The sequence below is a fragment of the Aquarana catesbeiana genome, linkage group LG01, assembly GCF_042186555.1.
Source record: "Aquarana catesbeiana isolate 2022-GZ linkage group LG01, ASM4218655v1, whole genome shotgun sequence".
Classification (NCBI taxonomy): domain Eukaryota; kingdom Metazoa; phylum Chordata; class Amphibia; order Anura; family Ranidae; genus Aquarana; species Aquarana catesbeiana.
This window is the reverse complement of record NC_133324.1, coordinates 683,811,626-683,823,817: the sequence shown is the minus strand read 5'-3', so window position 1 is coordinate 683,823,817 and position 12,192 is coordinate 683,811,626. Positions and strand designations below refer to the sequence as shown.

The 12,192-nt window shown below is 40.3% G+C and overlaps 1 protein-coding gene across 4 annotated transcripts in view; it reads left to right on the top strand.

The window, feature by feature from the left end:
* Nucleotides 1–12,192, top strand: part of PDE5A (phosphodiesterase 5A) — a 267,395-nt gene that overhangs the window by 203,518 nt on the left and 51,685 nt on the right. For all 4 annotated transcript variants that reach the window (XM_073603315.1, XM_073603298.1, XM_073603307.1 and 1 more), the window contains exons 9-10: nt 3,292–3,376; nt 8,492–8,667. In XM_073603315.1, the coding sequence (XP_073459416.1) occupies nt 3,292–3,376; nt 8,492–8,667 (261 nt within the window). The remainder of the gene's footprint in view (nt 1–3,291; nt 3,377–8,491; nt 8,668–12,192) is intronic.

Genomic DNA, 12,192 nt, shown 5'->3' with positions numbered 1-12,192 from the left:
AGAGATTTCCCCTCACTTGTTTTGCCTCTGGCCACCTCTTACTATAACATGAAGTGAAGGAGCCAACAATAAAAACATGGGGGGTCTCACCCTTCCTATTTCTATTGACGGCTAAAAAGAAAAGAAATGTTTTGTCATTCCAGTTCAATATAACTTAGGACAGATATGATATGCTGATGAGTGAACACACATTAAAGTAGGCCTTCGCCCTCTTTAGGAAGTATTTTTCCTCCTTATCCCCTGCCGTTAAACAATCAGATATTGACATTTTTTCTCCCCAAAATATCTGTTCTGTGAGTCTTGACCCCACACTTCTGGCTTTTCTCACCTAGGTGACAATGACACCTCCCGTTTCTGGAGCCTCCTGGTATACTTACATCATGCATTGGGGTTATCTTGGGCCCACTTTGCATGTGCTAGGCAACATCTGAGGGGGTTGTTTACGAAAGGCAAATCCACTTTGCACTGCAAGTGCACTTGGAAGTGCAGCCGCTGTAAATCTTTGGGGTAGATCTGAAATGAGGGGAAGCTCTGCTGATTTTATCATCCAATCATGTGCAAGCTAAAATGCTGTTTTTTATTTTCCTTGTATGTCCCCCTCGGATTTACAGCGACTGCACTTCCAAGTGCACTTGTAGTGCAAAATGGATTTTCCTTTCGAAAATAACCCCCAATGTGTCTGTGCAGAGGCAAGTTATCAGGGGGCTGGGTGCAAGAATCCAGTAAAGACCCAGTTCCCAAATGACATAATTATAAATGTCAGTACAGGACCTGGTGTGTGGCAGCAGATCGACAGGCTACATCAGACAACACTGGATTCGCTAGGCATGTACAGTAGGTTTTTTTTTTTGAGGACAACAAGTGGACAAGTTAAGAGGGCAGAAGGCTGCTGTTCTTTAGATATTTCCATGTGCAGATCTGTTAAGGGGATCCCAGTAAGTGTTGATTTTTTACAGATGGGGTTATTGTTTTAGTGAAATAACATTGGGGTTATTTTATGTCAGCAGTTTAGATATAAATAGTGCTTAGCAGAATGAAGCTTAGAGCCTTTCTTGGTAATCGGTTCATCACAACATCAGCAGGGGAATGAACCACACAGACCCCCTCAAGCTAGCCAGGGTAGCAAAGAAGTGCTGAATTTTTCCTTTTGAAAAAGTAAAAGACAAACATTTTTTTATAAATTATAACTATTTGATTTACACTTATATAAACTATATTGTGGTTGCAAGAAAGTGCTGAATTTTGCATGGGGAAAAAATAAAAGACAAACATTTTTTTATACATTTTTGAGTTACACTTATAGAAAGTATAACACACCTATGATGGGTTACCTTTTCGAAAAATAAATCCTGGCCTTGCCCTATGTTTGCATCTGTCTTTGCTGTAAACAAATTGTTTCTGGCCAACGCTAAAAGTTGTTTGGAGACAGGAGAGCTGGTCTGCATTGAGTGCAATGAGCAGTCAGTCTGGCAGAAGCAGGTTTTTCTTACCAGCATATACTCAGAGCCAGGAGGCTGCAAGTGGATGGAAACAGGACTTTTTTTTTCAGAAAAGGTATTCTATCACATTGGTATTTTTTTTAGAGGCTGTTGGAACAAGGGCTCACATATATATTTTTAGTAAAAGTACATCCTTTAAATTTTTAAGTCCAGAATTATTGATTAAAGTTTTATAGTCTCCCTATTATTATTATACAAGATTGCGCCAACTGTGTGCGCAACATAAAAAATAATGTGAGTCACTACAGTTACGATACAATTTAATACCAGAGGGTTCAGAGGGCCCTGCTTGTGAGAACTTACAAATCTAAGAGGGAGGGACAAGTGATGCAAAATATACTAGATGGTGCGATTTTCTTCTGTGGTTGTAGGACAGAAAATCACTCGATTCCCACATAAACACAGTCAGTGTTGATGGAGGAATCCCTCCAGCGGAGCTTTTGTGAGGGGGGCTTAGGGAGCCGTCCCTGCCAGAAGAACACACAGTGATTATTGCTAGCAGCTATAGCCACTTGCAATAATCGCATGAAAAATCCAACATGCTGGTTGTACCCAAATTGATCGATCAATTAAATTTGGTACAATCAGCCTGTTCATACATTGGTTCAAATCTCGGCTGGTCCCTGCTGAACCAGCTGAGATTCAAACCGTCTATGGCCAGCTTAATTGTATGGGATTTAGCTGTATTTTCTTTGACTCTCTAGCTTGAGGGCCAGGAGAAAAAGGTGATTAGCTTGCTAATCTGTCAATCACCTGACCACGAACCGAGGCTCATTTAGAAAAGGAATTGAGAATGTTCACAAAATAAGATGATTAAAGATTTACTTCAGTTACCCGTTCATCTAAAAAGCAAATGCCTAGGGTCAGTGGACAGGTCAGCAGCTGACAGACTTTGGCAATATTAGGCACAGACTAAATAAAGCTAAATAAGGGGGCATATATAGATCTTTAAATCTGAAGCTGCACATTCTAATAATATAAAGCCCAACACATACCTTTTTATCTCTTTATAGTCCTGTACACCCTTATGATTTGTGACCGATTTTTGCTTGAAAATGCCCTGAATTGCATTTTCCTTATGCCACTTCCTGTCTTCCCACTCCAGTGCTTTGTGCTGGTATAGCTTTACAGAGTTACAGCCACAACCACACACAGACTTGTATTACAGAGGCAGGGAAGGAAATGTTTCATACCAGCTTAGTACTGACAGCGGGGGGGGGGGGGGGGGGCAAATATATATCTATGAATCAAAACAGATGTTGTTAGTATAATGTCTTTCTGACTGCATAACTATTTAGATAACTAACTAGATTCAGGTTGCTGCAAGTCCAATTGTAATTGGTTATTTTTTAATGCTAACTTGGATAGCTAAAATGTTTATTAACTTGATTTTGATATACTGTAGATTTCCCACCCATGTAACATTTCCTTGTTTATGTACATGTACGAGCAGGTTTCATCATGTCTTCTATTCATTATTTAATGATAAATGTAAGCTAGACTTTAGCAAGATGCATACATTCAAATTCTGTGTTTTTAACTAAAACAAAATGTGAAATGCTCTCTCTCGTGTGTGATGCTACAGTCTTTTCTTTCTAAGTCTGAATAAGTGAACGCTGTAATTGCCAAGACAGGAAACAGTGCTACATTGTACTGTGTTTGTGCATTATTCTGGATGAGTGGGTTACTACTGGCTGCGTTAGTTGTCTTTTAGTGGAAACATTTTGTGTGTGAGGATGGAGAATGTAGCTGGAATGCAGCCTGTGACATGGCATTTCCATTTTGTTGACAGAACGAAAATGAAGAAAATAACAGCAAGAATATTCAGAGTCTACTGTGCACGCCTATCAAGAATGGAAAAAAGAATAAAGTTATAGGTATTTATTCTATTCCTACATCTTATGCCAAAATTGAAGAGATTTAAAGCTAAACCAACCATTAATAAAAATAATAAATAAAATCACTTTGTGCTCAAACATGCAATTGGTGGCATTACCCAACACACCAGTCCCTGTTGCCACCCAGTTTAAAATCCCAGTACCATCAGATGTGACACTACTTCTGCCCTTCACACAATGCACTCCTTGTGTGGCAATCAAACATGGTACAAGTATTGAAGTCATGGGGTGAATATGTCAGCCAGGGAATTCACATTTTCATAAAAAGGTTTTAGCAATGGTAGCCTCCATAATTCTTTAATGTCAGGTTTCCTTTAAATAGGTTCTATGATGTTAAAGTAGAAAGAAAGAAAGAAGTATATATTTTTAATTGGAGACAAATGTAGAGATAGTTTTATGCCCTGTACACACGGTCGGACATTGATCGGACATTCCGACAACAAAATCCATGGATTTTTCCGACGGATGTTGGCTCAAACTTGTCTTGCATACACACGGTCGGACAAAGTTGTTGGAAAATCTGATCGTTCTGAAAGCGGTGACGTAAAACACGTATGTCGGGACTATAAACGGGTCAGTAGCCAATAGCTTTCGTCTCTTAAATTTATTCTGCGCATGCGTGGCACTTTGTGTGTCGAATTTGTGCACACACGATCGGAATTTCCGACAACGGATCTTGTTGTCGGAAAATTTTATAGCAAGCTCTCAAACTTTGTGTGTCGGAAATTCCTATGGAAAATGTTTGATGGAGCCTACACACGGTCGGAATTTCCGTCAACAAGGTCCTATCACACATTTTCCGTCGGAAAATCCTATCGTGTGTACAGGGCATAAGAGTTGCCAAAGTCATGTTGTCAGTGTCTGAGTTTTACACATCTTTCTTTTATGCTTTTGTTTTAAATATGGAAGCTGAAGCATTAATTGTTCCTATAAAATTGGAAAAAAAAAAGACGTTTTCTGTATTTTATTTATATGACTATTTCCTGGCATGTGACTACAGAAAGTCTGGTCTCGGAAACCTATTTTTTACTATGTAATATAGAACACTGTTCTCCATTACAAATACTAGTTCATGAGCAGATGACTTAGGGCTGATGCAAATGGACGTTTGTAGGTGCAAATCTCCTATAGCATAAAAATCCCTGTGTTTTTCTGCTCCTGGTGGCTTATACAGGTAGAAGTTTTGCATTCAGGGAATACATCATACACGCATGTGCAGGTAAACACTGATACAAGAAAGCATCAGCGTTTTGCCTGAGTATGGCTGCATACAGACATTAACATCTTTTGCTTGCTGTGGGCGCCACCCTTGACTCCCCAGATGCAGAAAAATGGTGGCGTTTTTACACTAGAGGAGAACAGTTTCTGTAAGCATCCATGTGCATGAGCCCTTAAAAGAGAGGTATGGGCTATGGGGAAAAAAACATTATACTCACCTAGGTGGATGCAACATCGATGTGATGCTGCATCTGTCCACCGCTGACTCTGCACAGAGAACTGAGCAGTCAAACACCATGATCACTCAGTTCTCTCCCTTTCGCTGTGAACAGAGAGCTGTGACTGCCAGTCACCGGCTCTCTGCTCTGCGCCTCCAGAATTTATTGAAGCGCTGGGCTGTGGAAGGGGTGCGAGCGGCTGGCTCAGGTGTTGGTCCAGGCTTCTGAGTGGACCTCAACCATATGTTTGGAATATCTTCAGAGCCTGGACCGGGTCTGTGATGTCAGCCGACAGCGGTCTGAAGCCTGCTGTCGGCTGAAAGCAAATCACAGGAGTTCAGAACAAACTGCACTCCTGTGACCCAAGGAGAGGTATAGCCAAAAAAACTTTGGTTATACTTCCCCATTCAAAGTGCAAGCTTTGGCAGCCACACTGTATTAAGTTAAAACCTTAGTCAAGCACAGTGCACAAAATGAGAACTTGCATTCAAAGGCATAGTGTAACATATACTGTAAAAAGTAAGGGGAATGAAATTAAATGGAGTACAGCAAAAGGACCTTGTCATATAGAATTACAGGAATTGCCACACAATACCTTAATCCCCATACACATGTGCCAAATATCGGCCAGTATGTCAGCCTGTTCAAGGCCGACACTCGGCTTGTGTGCGGCAGCCTGTCTGGCTTCTGTCGAAGGGGCATGACCGAATAACATCTGTCAATCGGCATACGTTAAGTGCTCTCAGTCTGAGAGTGCTGACCAATGTGTTATGGCGGCAGGGGGCAGTCCCCCATCACCTTCACCCTGTCATCACCCTGTCAGAACACAGTAGCTCAGTGGGGAGATTGCTGTACTAACATTGGATAGTTAGTGCAGCGAGCTCCTCTCATGTTCCTCAGTTTTTTTTCGTTCACCTCGCTGGGTTGAACAAAAAAAAAACTAATAGTGTGTATCAGGCTTTAGTTACAGACAAGAGTACTACAATGACCTTTGGGCTAGGGCTAAAGACTGGCATTTAATGCACATCTGAACCCAAAAACAAACATTTAACATTTTGCAGCTTACCAGTCCATAGACGTAGTGACTTGTTTTCTTTTTTCAAACTTTTTTCCCCTTATTTTTACTTGGTGATTCTGCCAGTAACACACTTTCTGTCCTAAATTACATTGCTCACTTACCTTTTTGGTTTTAGGACTTGATCAGGAATTGAGCTGAACCCAAGTTCATCCCTACTCTGCAGTATCTTCCTTTTCAACACATTTAACCACTTGACTATAGGGCCAATTCTGACACTTTTCACATACATGTAAAAATCTGCATTTTTTTGATAGAAAATCACTTTGAACCCCCAAACATTATATATTTTATGAAAGTAGAGACCAAAATGGTGGTTGTTGCAATTATTTTATGTCACAGCTATTTTTAAAACACAATTTTTTAGGAGAAAAAAAAACACTTTAGCTAATTTTAGTGCACACAAGCACAATATAATACCCAATTTTTGGTAAAATATTAAAGATGATGCTACGCCATGTAAAAAAGATACATAACATGCTACTTAAAATTGCATACACCCATGGAAAGGCGGCAAACTATAGTACCTATAAATCTCCATAGGCAACATTTTAAAAGCCATTACTGGTTACCAGTTTTGAGTTATCAAGAGGTCGGGTGCTAGAATTATTGCTCTAACTCTGACATTCACTGTGGTACCACACATGAGTGGTGCGATCACTGTTAACATTTGCATTAACATAGATAAATTGGGGGCACTTTAATTTTTTCTTTAAATGCTGTTATTTATTTTGTGTTAAACTTTTTTTATACACTGTTCTTTTATTTTTTTTTTTAATCAACTTTATTGCTATCACAAGGGATAAACAACATCCCTTGTGATAGCATGGGCAGTGACAGGTACTCTTTACTAAGAGCTCTGGAGTCTATTAGACCACAGACCTCTCCTCTGCTCTCAAAAACATCTGAACAAACTGAGATCGGTTTGGTCAGGTGCTTTACAAGCTGGTAACGGCTTGTACAGGGTAACAGCTTGCAGTGATGAAGTCTTCGTTGCTTACTGTTTCTCACATCACAAAGGGGAGGCGGGTATGGATGTATTATCCTCCCCTCTCACATACAGGAAATTCCTGGAAAATGCAGCAGGCAGTGGTGGGAGGGGGACCTCCTTCCACACCCTTGAGAGCTGCTGTGATCACTTCTACATTAAAGCTCATTGCTGGCTGAAAATTTGGGTACTGGGATGATGGCTGCAGCTGCCTAAAATTGGAAGGAAAGAAAATTGCATAAGGCAACCCATAGATTAAATTGTTCAGTCCCCCCGACAACACAGTCATTGTTGATGGGGGAATGCCTCCGCAGAGCTATTGTGTTTTGCTAGCGGGGGAGCCTTCCTGGCCAGCAGAACACAATGATTACTGCTAGTGGCTATAGGCTCCGGCAGTAATCATGTGTAAAAAATCTGATAAGCTGGTTGTACCCAAGTTGATCAATGGATCGATTTGGGTACAATCTGCCTGCTCATAGATGGATCGATTCTCAGCTGGTCCCTGCTGACCCAGCTGAATTTTAATCCATGTATGGCCAGCTTAAGAGTTTTAAATGCTTGTTGACAGTTATCTCATTAGAATCAAATACATTTCAGTGTATGGCAAATAATGTAATTTTTAACAAGTGGGTACATATCTTATATAGGAAAGATAGTATTTTACCGGTGTAGCCCTGGGCTCATTCATACTAGAATGATTGTGTTAATGTTTATGTAACCCAAAAATGTAGTACATTGCTGCTTACCAACTCTTAGATGCTCCATTAGACCGGGTTCACACATATGCGAATTGGATGCGCATTTCCCCAATTCCAATTCGCATGACAGGAGAGTGTGACCTGCTCTCAATGGAGCCAGTTCACACAGATCTGGAGCGGTCACGGTCTGCATTTAAAAAGAGTCCTATGCGTCTTTGGTTCCGATTCAGGCAAAATTCAGACCTGATTCGCACCTGAATTGGTGAACAGGGGTGAACCGCGGCCGCAGCATATGTGAACCCAGCCTTAGTCAGACTTGCCAGTAACACACTTCCTGTGAAACTCCATACAGGATGAGCAGCCTTGTCATCCATGGACAGGACTACAGTACATCCCCCCCATTTCCATTGCATGTGGGGTAGTCTATAGTGATTGCTGGTAATAATGCTGATACCAGCACAGGCAGAGAGCACCGAATGTTATCAGTTATCACAACCTTTTGTGGCAGGCTCAACAAGTCTTGTTTTTTTTTTTTTGCACTTATCAAATAGATAAAACAAAATGCTTTTCATTTTATATTTACAAGACCCAAAGGGAGCAACAACAAAAAAGCATTGGATACAGATGTAATATATAAATACGTATTTACTTGAATAACTGGGTCACTCTACACACCAGTTTGTACTGTCCTCTATCCAATATCAATATATCATTAGCTAAAAACATCTATAGTGTTTATTATTAATAATATTTGAGCAGATTTTACAGCATGTGTATACACCAGTTTAATTAACTAATAAGAAATAATTGACACTTTTCAGTTCCAATGACAAACATTTTCCTTTAGTTATAAAGTTCTTGAATGTAGCAATGTCTCTGGTGGTACATTCATTACAGGAGTTTGCCAACTTGTAAACAAGGTAGAAGAAAATTCTGGCAAAATCAAGACCTTCAACAGAAATGATGAGCAATTTTTGGAAGCCTTTGCAATTTTCTGTGGCTTGGGGATCCAGAACACCCAGATGTATGAAGTTGTGGAGAGAGCAATGGCCAAACAGATGGTGACATTAGAGGTGAGTCCACAATGAAGGGATTGTTCTTGGCAGACTGATGCAATGCTGAGATCTTGCTGAAGCATTAAATAAGTATTGTCAAACACAAGCTTTTAGATACCCTCCTTAAGGATTTTCAATCTTCTGGCACTGTTGGCTTAAGTTTATATTCCAGACACCCATCTGTGTTCACCTAAAACTGCATTCTGCACTGCCTGATATTAAAGTGGATGTTTTTTTTTTTATATATATCATACTGTAGAGTATAAGATTTGCTATCATTGAGCCCAGTCTTGCCACAAAGAGTTAATCCATCTCTGAGTAATCCTCTTTTATTGTTCAGTGAGACAATTCTTGACAAACTGAGAAAAACTTTGTCAAATCCTCCCCCTTGCTGTGAGTGACAGGTGATTTACATCTCGTGCATTAGCCTAAGAGACGTGCAGTATTTTTAAATTCCCTCCCACTCCTTTCTTCAGCAGCTCTGCAAGGATTGGCTGTTCCACACCTCAGCATGATTTGGCATGCTGAAGCCATGTGGTTACTTTCCTGTCTTTTCACTGGATGTTAGAGATCATAGCAGAAGTTCAGTGTAAGAAATACACAGGAGAAAATGCATATTGACAAGGGGAGTGTAGAGGTGGGTGGTGAGTCTACTGACATCACGACTCCAACCACCGAGCTCCAGACAACAGACCCACCCACAGAATCTGCAGTTTTTCGGGTCTCATAACAGACAGAGGGGAGACATTTGACAGGTAAAGATACATGCAGGAGGCATGTATATCCTTATAGATAACCCCTATGGCAGTAGTTTAGAAAGGATGACACTGGGTTTACATCCACGTTAAACACACTTTTTTACTTTAGCTTATTCAAAAAGACAAAAGGCAGTAACCCATAGCGATTAATTAAAATATATCTTTCTCTGACTTGGCTACAGTTAATAAAAATGTAATTGAATAACATAGCAGAGCATGTCATTGCTTTTTGTTTAGAATACACAGAAATTGTAAGTATCCAGCAGTGCTAATTAGATAAGACATTTTTAATATTGACTTACAGCAGTGCTGACCACTTAAGTAGGTATAGGGGGTCTCAAGTGTGGTCCCTAATATCAGCAAAGGGTTGCACAAATTATGAAGTCGTCCTGCTGAAGACTGCCAGAGATTGTGGACATACAATGCTACATTATATGGTCAGAGACTGCAAACATGCCATACAGGAGACTGGATGAAAACTGAGGATATGCTACAGATGTAAATGGAGACTGGGGACTATCTGCAGGAGACATAGGGGGTTATTTACTAAAGGAAAATCCACTTTGCACTGAAAGTGCACTGAAAGTACACTTGGAAGTAAAGTCACTGTAGATCCGAGGGGGACATGCAAGGAAAATAAAAAACAGCATTTTTAGCTTGCACATGATTGGATGATAAAATCAACAGAGATTCCACTCATTTCAGATCTACCCTTTAGATTTAGAGCGACTGCACTTCCAAGTACACTTTGAGTGCAAAGTGGATTTGCCTTTCGTAAATAACCCCCTATGGGAGACTATATGTTGCAAGAGACTTCAAGGGATATCTGCCAATACAGCCCCTTTACAGATCAATATTCTCATATGTGTGTTCCTTATAGCCCCATCAAAATGACTGTCTCCATATATAATCTTCCCCTAGTAAGATCTATTATAAGAGATCATTGGAAAAAAATACATGAAAATACATAAAACATGTTTAATATATGGCAAAGGTACCTAACTTATAGTGCAGCGGGAATCCTTTGTGATATATTAAATGTTTTATTTGTTACACGAAGACTTACAGTATACACTTACTGGCCACTTTGTTAGGTACACCAGTTCTATTGCTTAGTAACACAAATTGCTAATCAGCCAATCACATGGCAGCAACTCAATGCATTTAGGCATCTAGGAATGGCACCCCCATGCCATTCCTTGTGTCCAAATGACAAGTGTGCAATACTGGGGAGTATTTATAGTCCACTTCCAGGCTGCACCTGTACATTCACTGAAGGCAGGTGGATTTGGAACTAATGTCGCGTACACACGAGCGGACTTTTCGACCGGACTGGTTCGACGGACCGAGTCCGGCGGACAATTCGACCGTGTGTGGGCTTCATTGGACCTGCAGCGGACTTTTTCGGTCAAAATCTGACGGACTTTAGATTTGGAACTGTTTCAAATCTTTACGTCGGAACTCCGCCGGACCCAGTTCCTATCGAAAAGTCTGCTCATCTGTATGCTAGTCCGACGGACGAAAACCGACACTAGGGCAGCTATTGGCTACTGGCTATCAACTTCCTTATTTTTGTCCGGTCGTACGTCATCACGTACGAATTCGTCTGACTTTGGTGTGATCGTGTGTAGGCAAGTCCGTTTGTTCGGAAAGTCCGTCGGAAGTCCGCCGAAAGTCCGTTGGATAGACCGTCGGACCAGTCCGGTCGAAAAGTCCGCTTGTGTGTACGCGGCATAAGAGTTTGGTGTAGGACCTAGTGGATGCAGCCTCAGTACTTTGGATTAACATGTTAACAACTTAGAGTTTAGCATTAGGGGTTAAGGTAAAAATAAATTTGTCTTAAGAGAAATATGTGGGCTGCTGTTTGTTGACCACTTGAAGATGATAGTTGCCTGGCTATTAAACCAGAACAAAGATAACAATATATAAAAAAAAGACAGACCCTGGAATTCATAAAGACTGGCGCAGTCAGATTCTGTGAAAGTGTCCAGCATACTTTTTAAAAGTGGTGAAGAATGCGCCAAATTCAAGACTCTAGAACTTGTACTTCAATTTGGCTCATGCTGTGCCACTTTTAGAATGCACTCGATCTGTCTATGCCAGTTTTTCTCTTTGTACGCCAATAGATCCACTTTTGAATTTGGCATATTTAATGTGACACAATGTAGAAGTGGCACATTTTGGAACTCTATATAATTATACAATGAGTGCTGTGACAAAAAATATTAAAGTTACCTAATATGTGAGAACTTAAATTCCATGCATTCAAATGCTGCTAAACATCAAAAAGTGTTTTTCACCACACCTTGTGTATTTATAAAAATATAAACGATGTAGCTCAAAAAGATTAAAAAAAAAAATCAACATAAAGTCCAAATTTCTTCCTCATTATATATTTTTTTCCAGTGTCAAAAATACATGCAATCTTCCACAATCTTCCTCAACTTCTTATTTGCAACTTAGTGCAATAACTGCTCACCTCCCTCAGTGGACCTTAAAGTAGAACTTCAGTAATTTTTTCAACTTTCCATCTATAAAATCTTCTGCCCTTGTTCTTTTAACTTTGGATAGTAAAAGATTGTTTTTCTGCCAGTAAATACCTTATACAGCCCACTTCCTGTTTCTTGTCTGGTAAAAAGCCTAGGCTTATGACATCACGCACAGCTCTCTCTCTCACTCTCATGAGAGTTTGCCAAGAAGGGAGGGGGATGAGTCATAAGAGGGCCAGTGAGAGCTGCAGAGATGGAGGTGTGCCTTTGTGCGTCTGTGTAAATCCAGGAAGTGA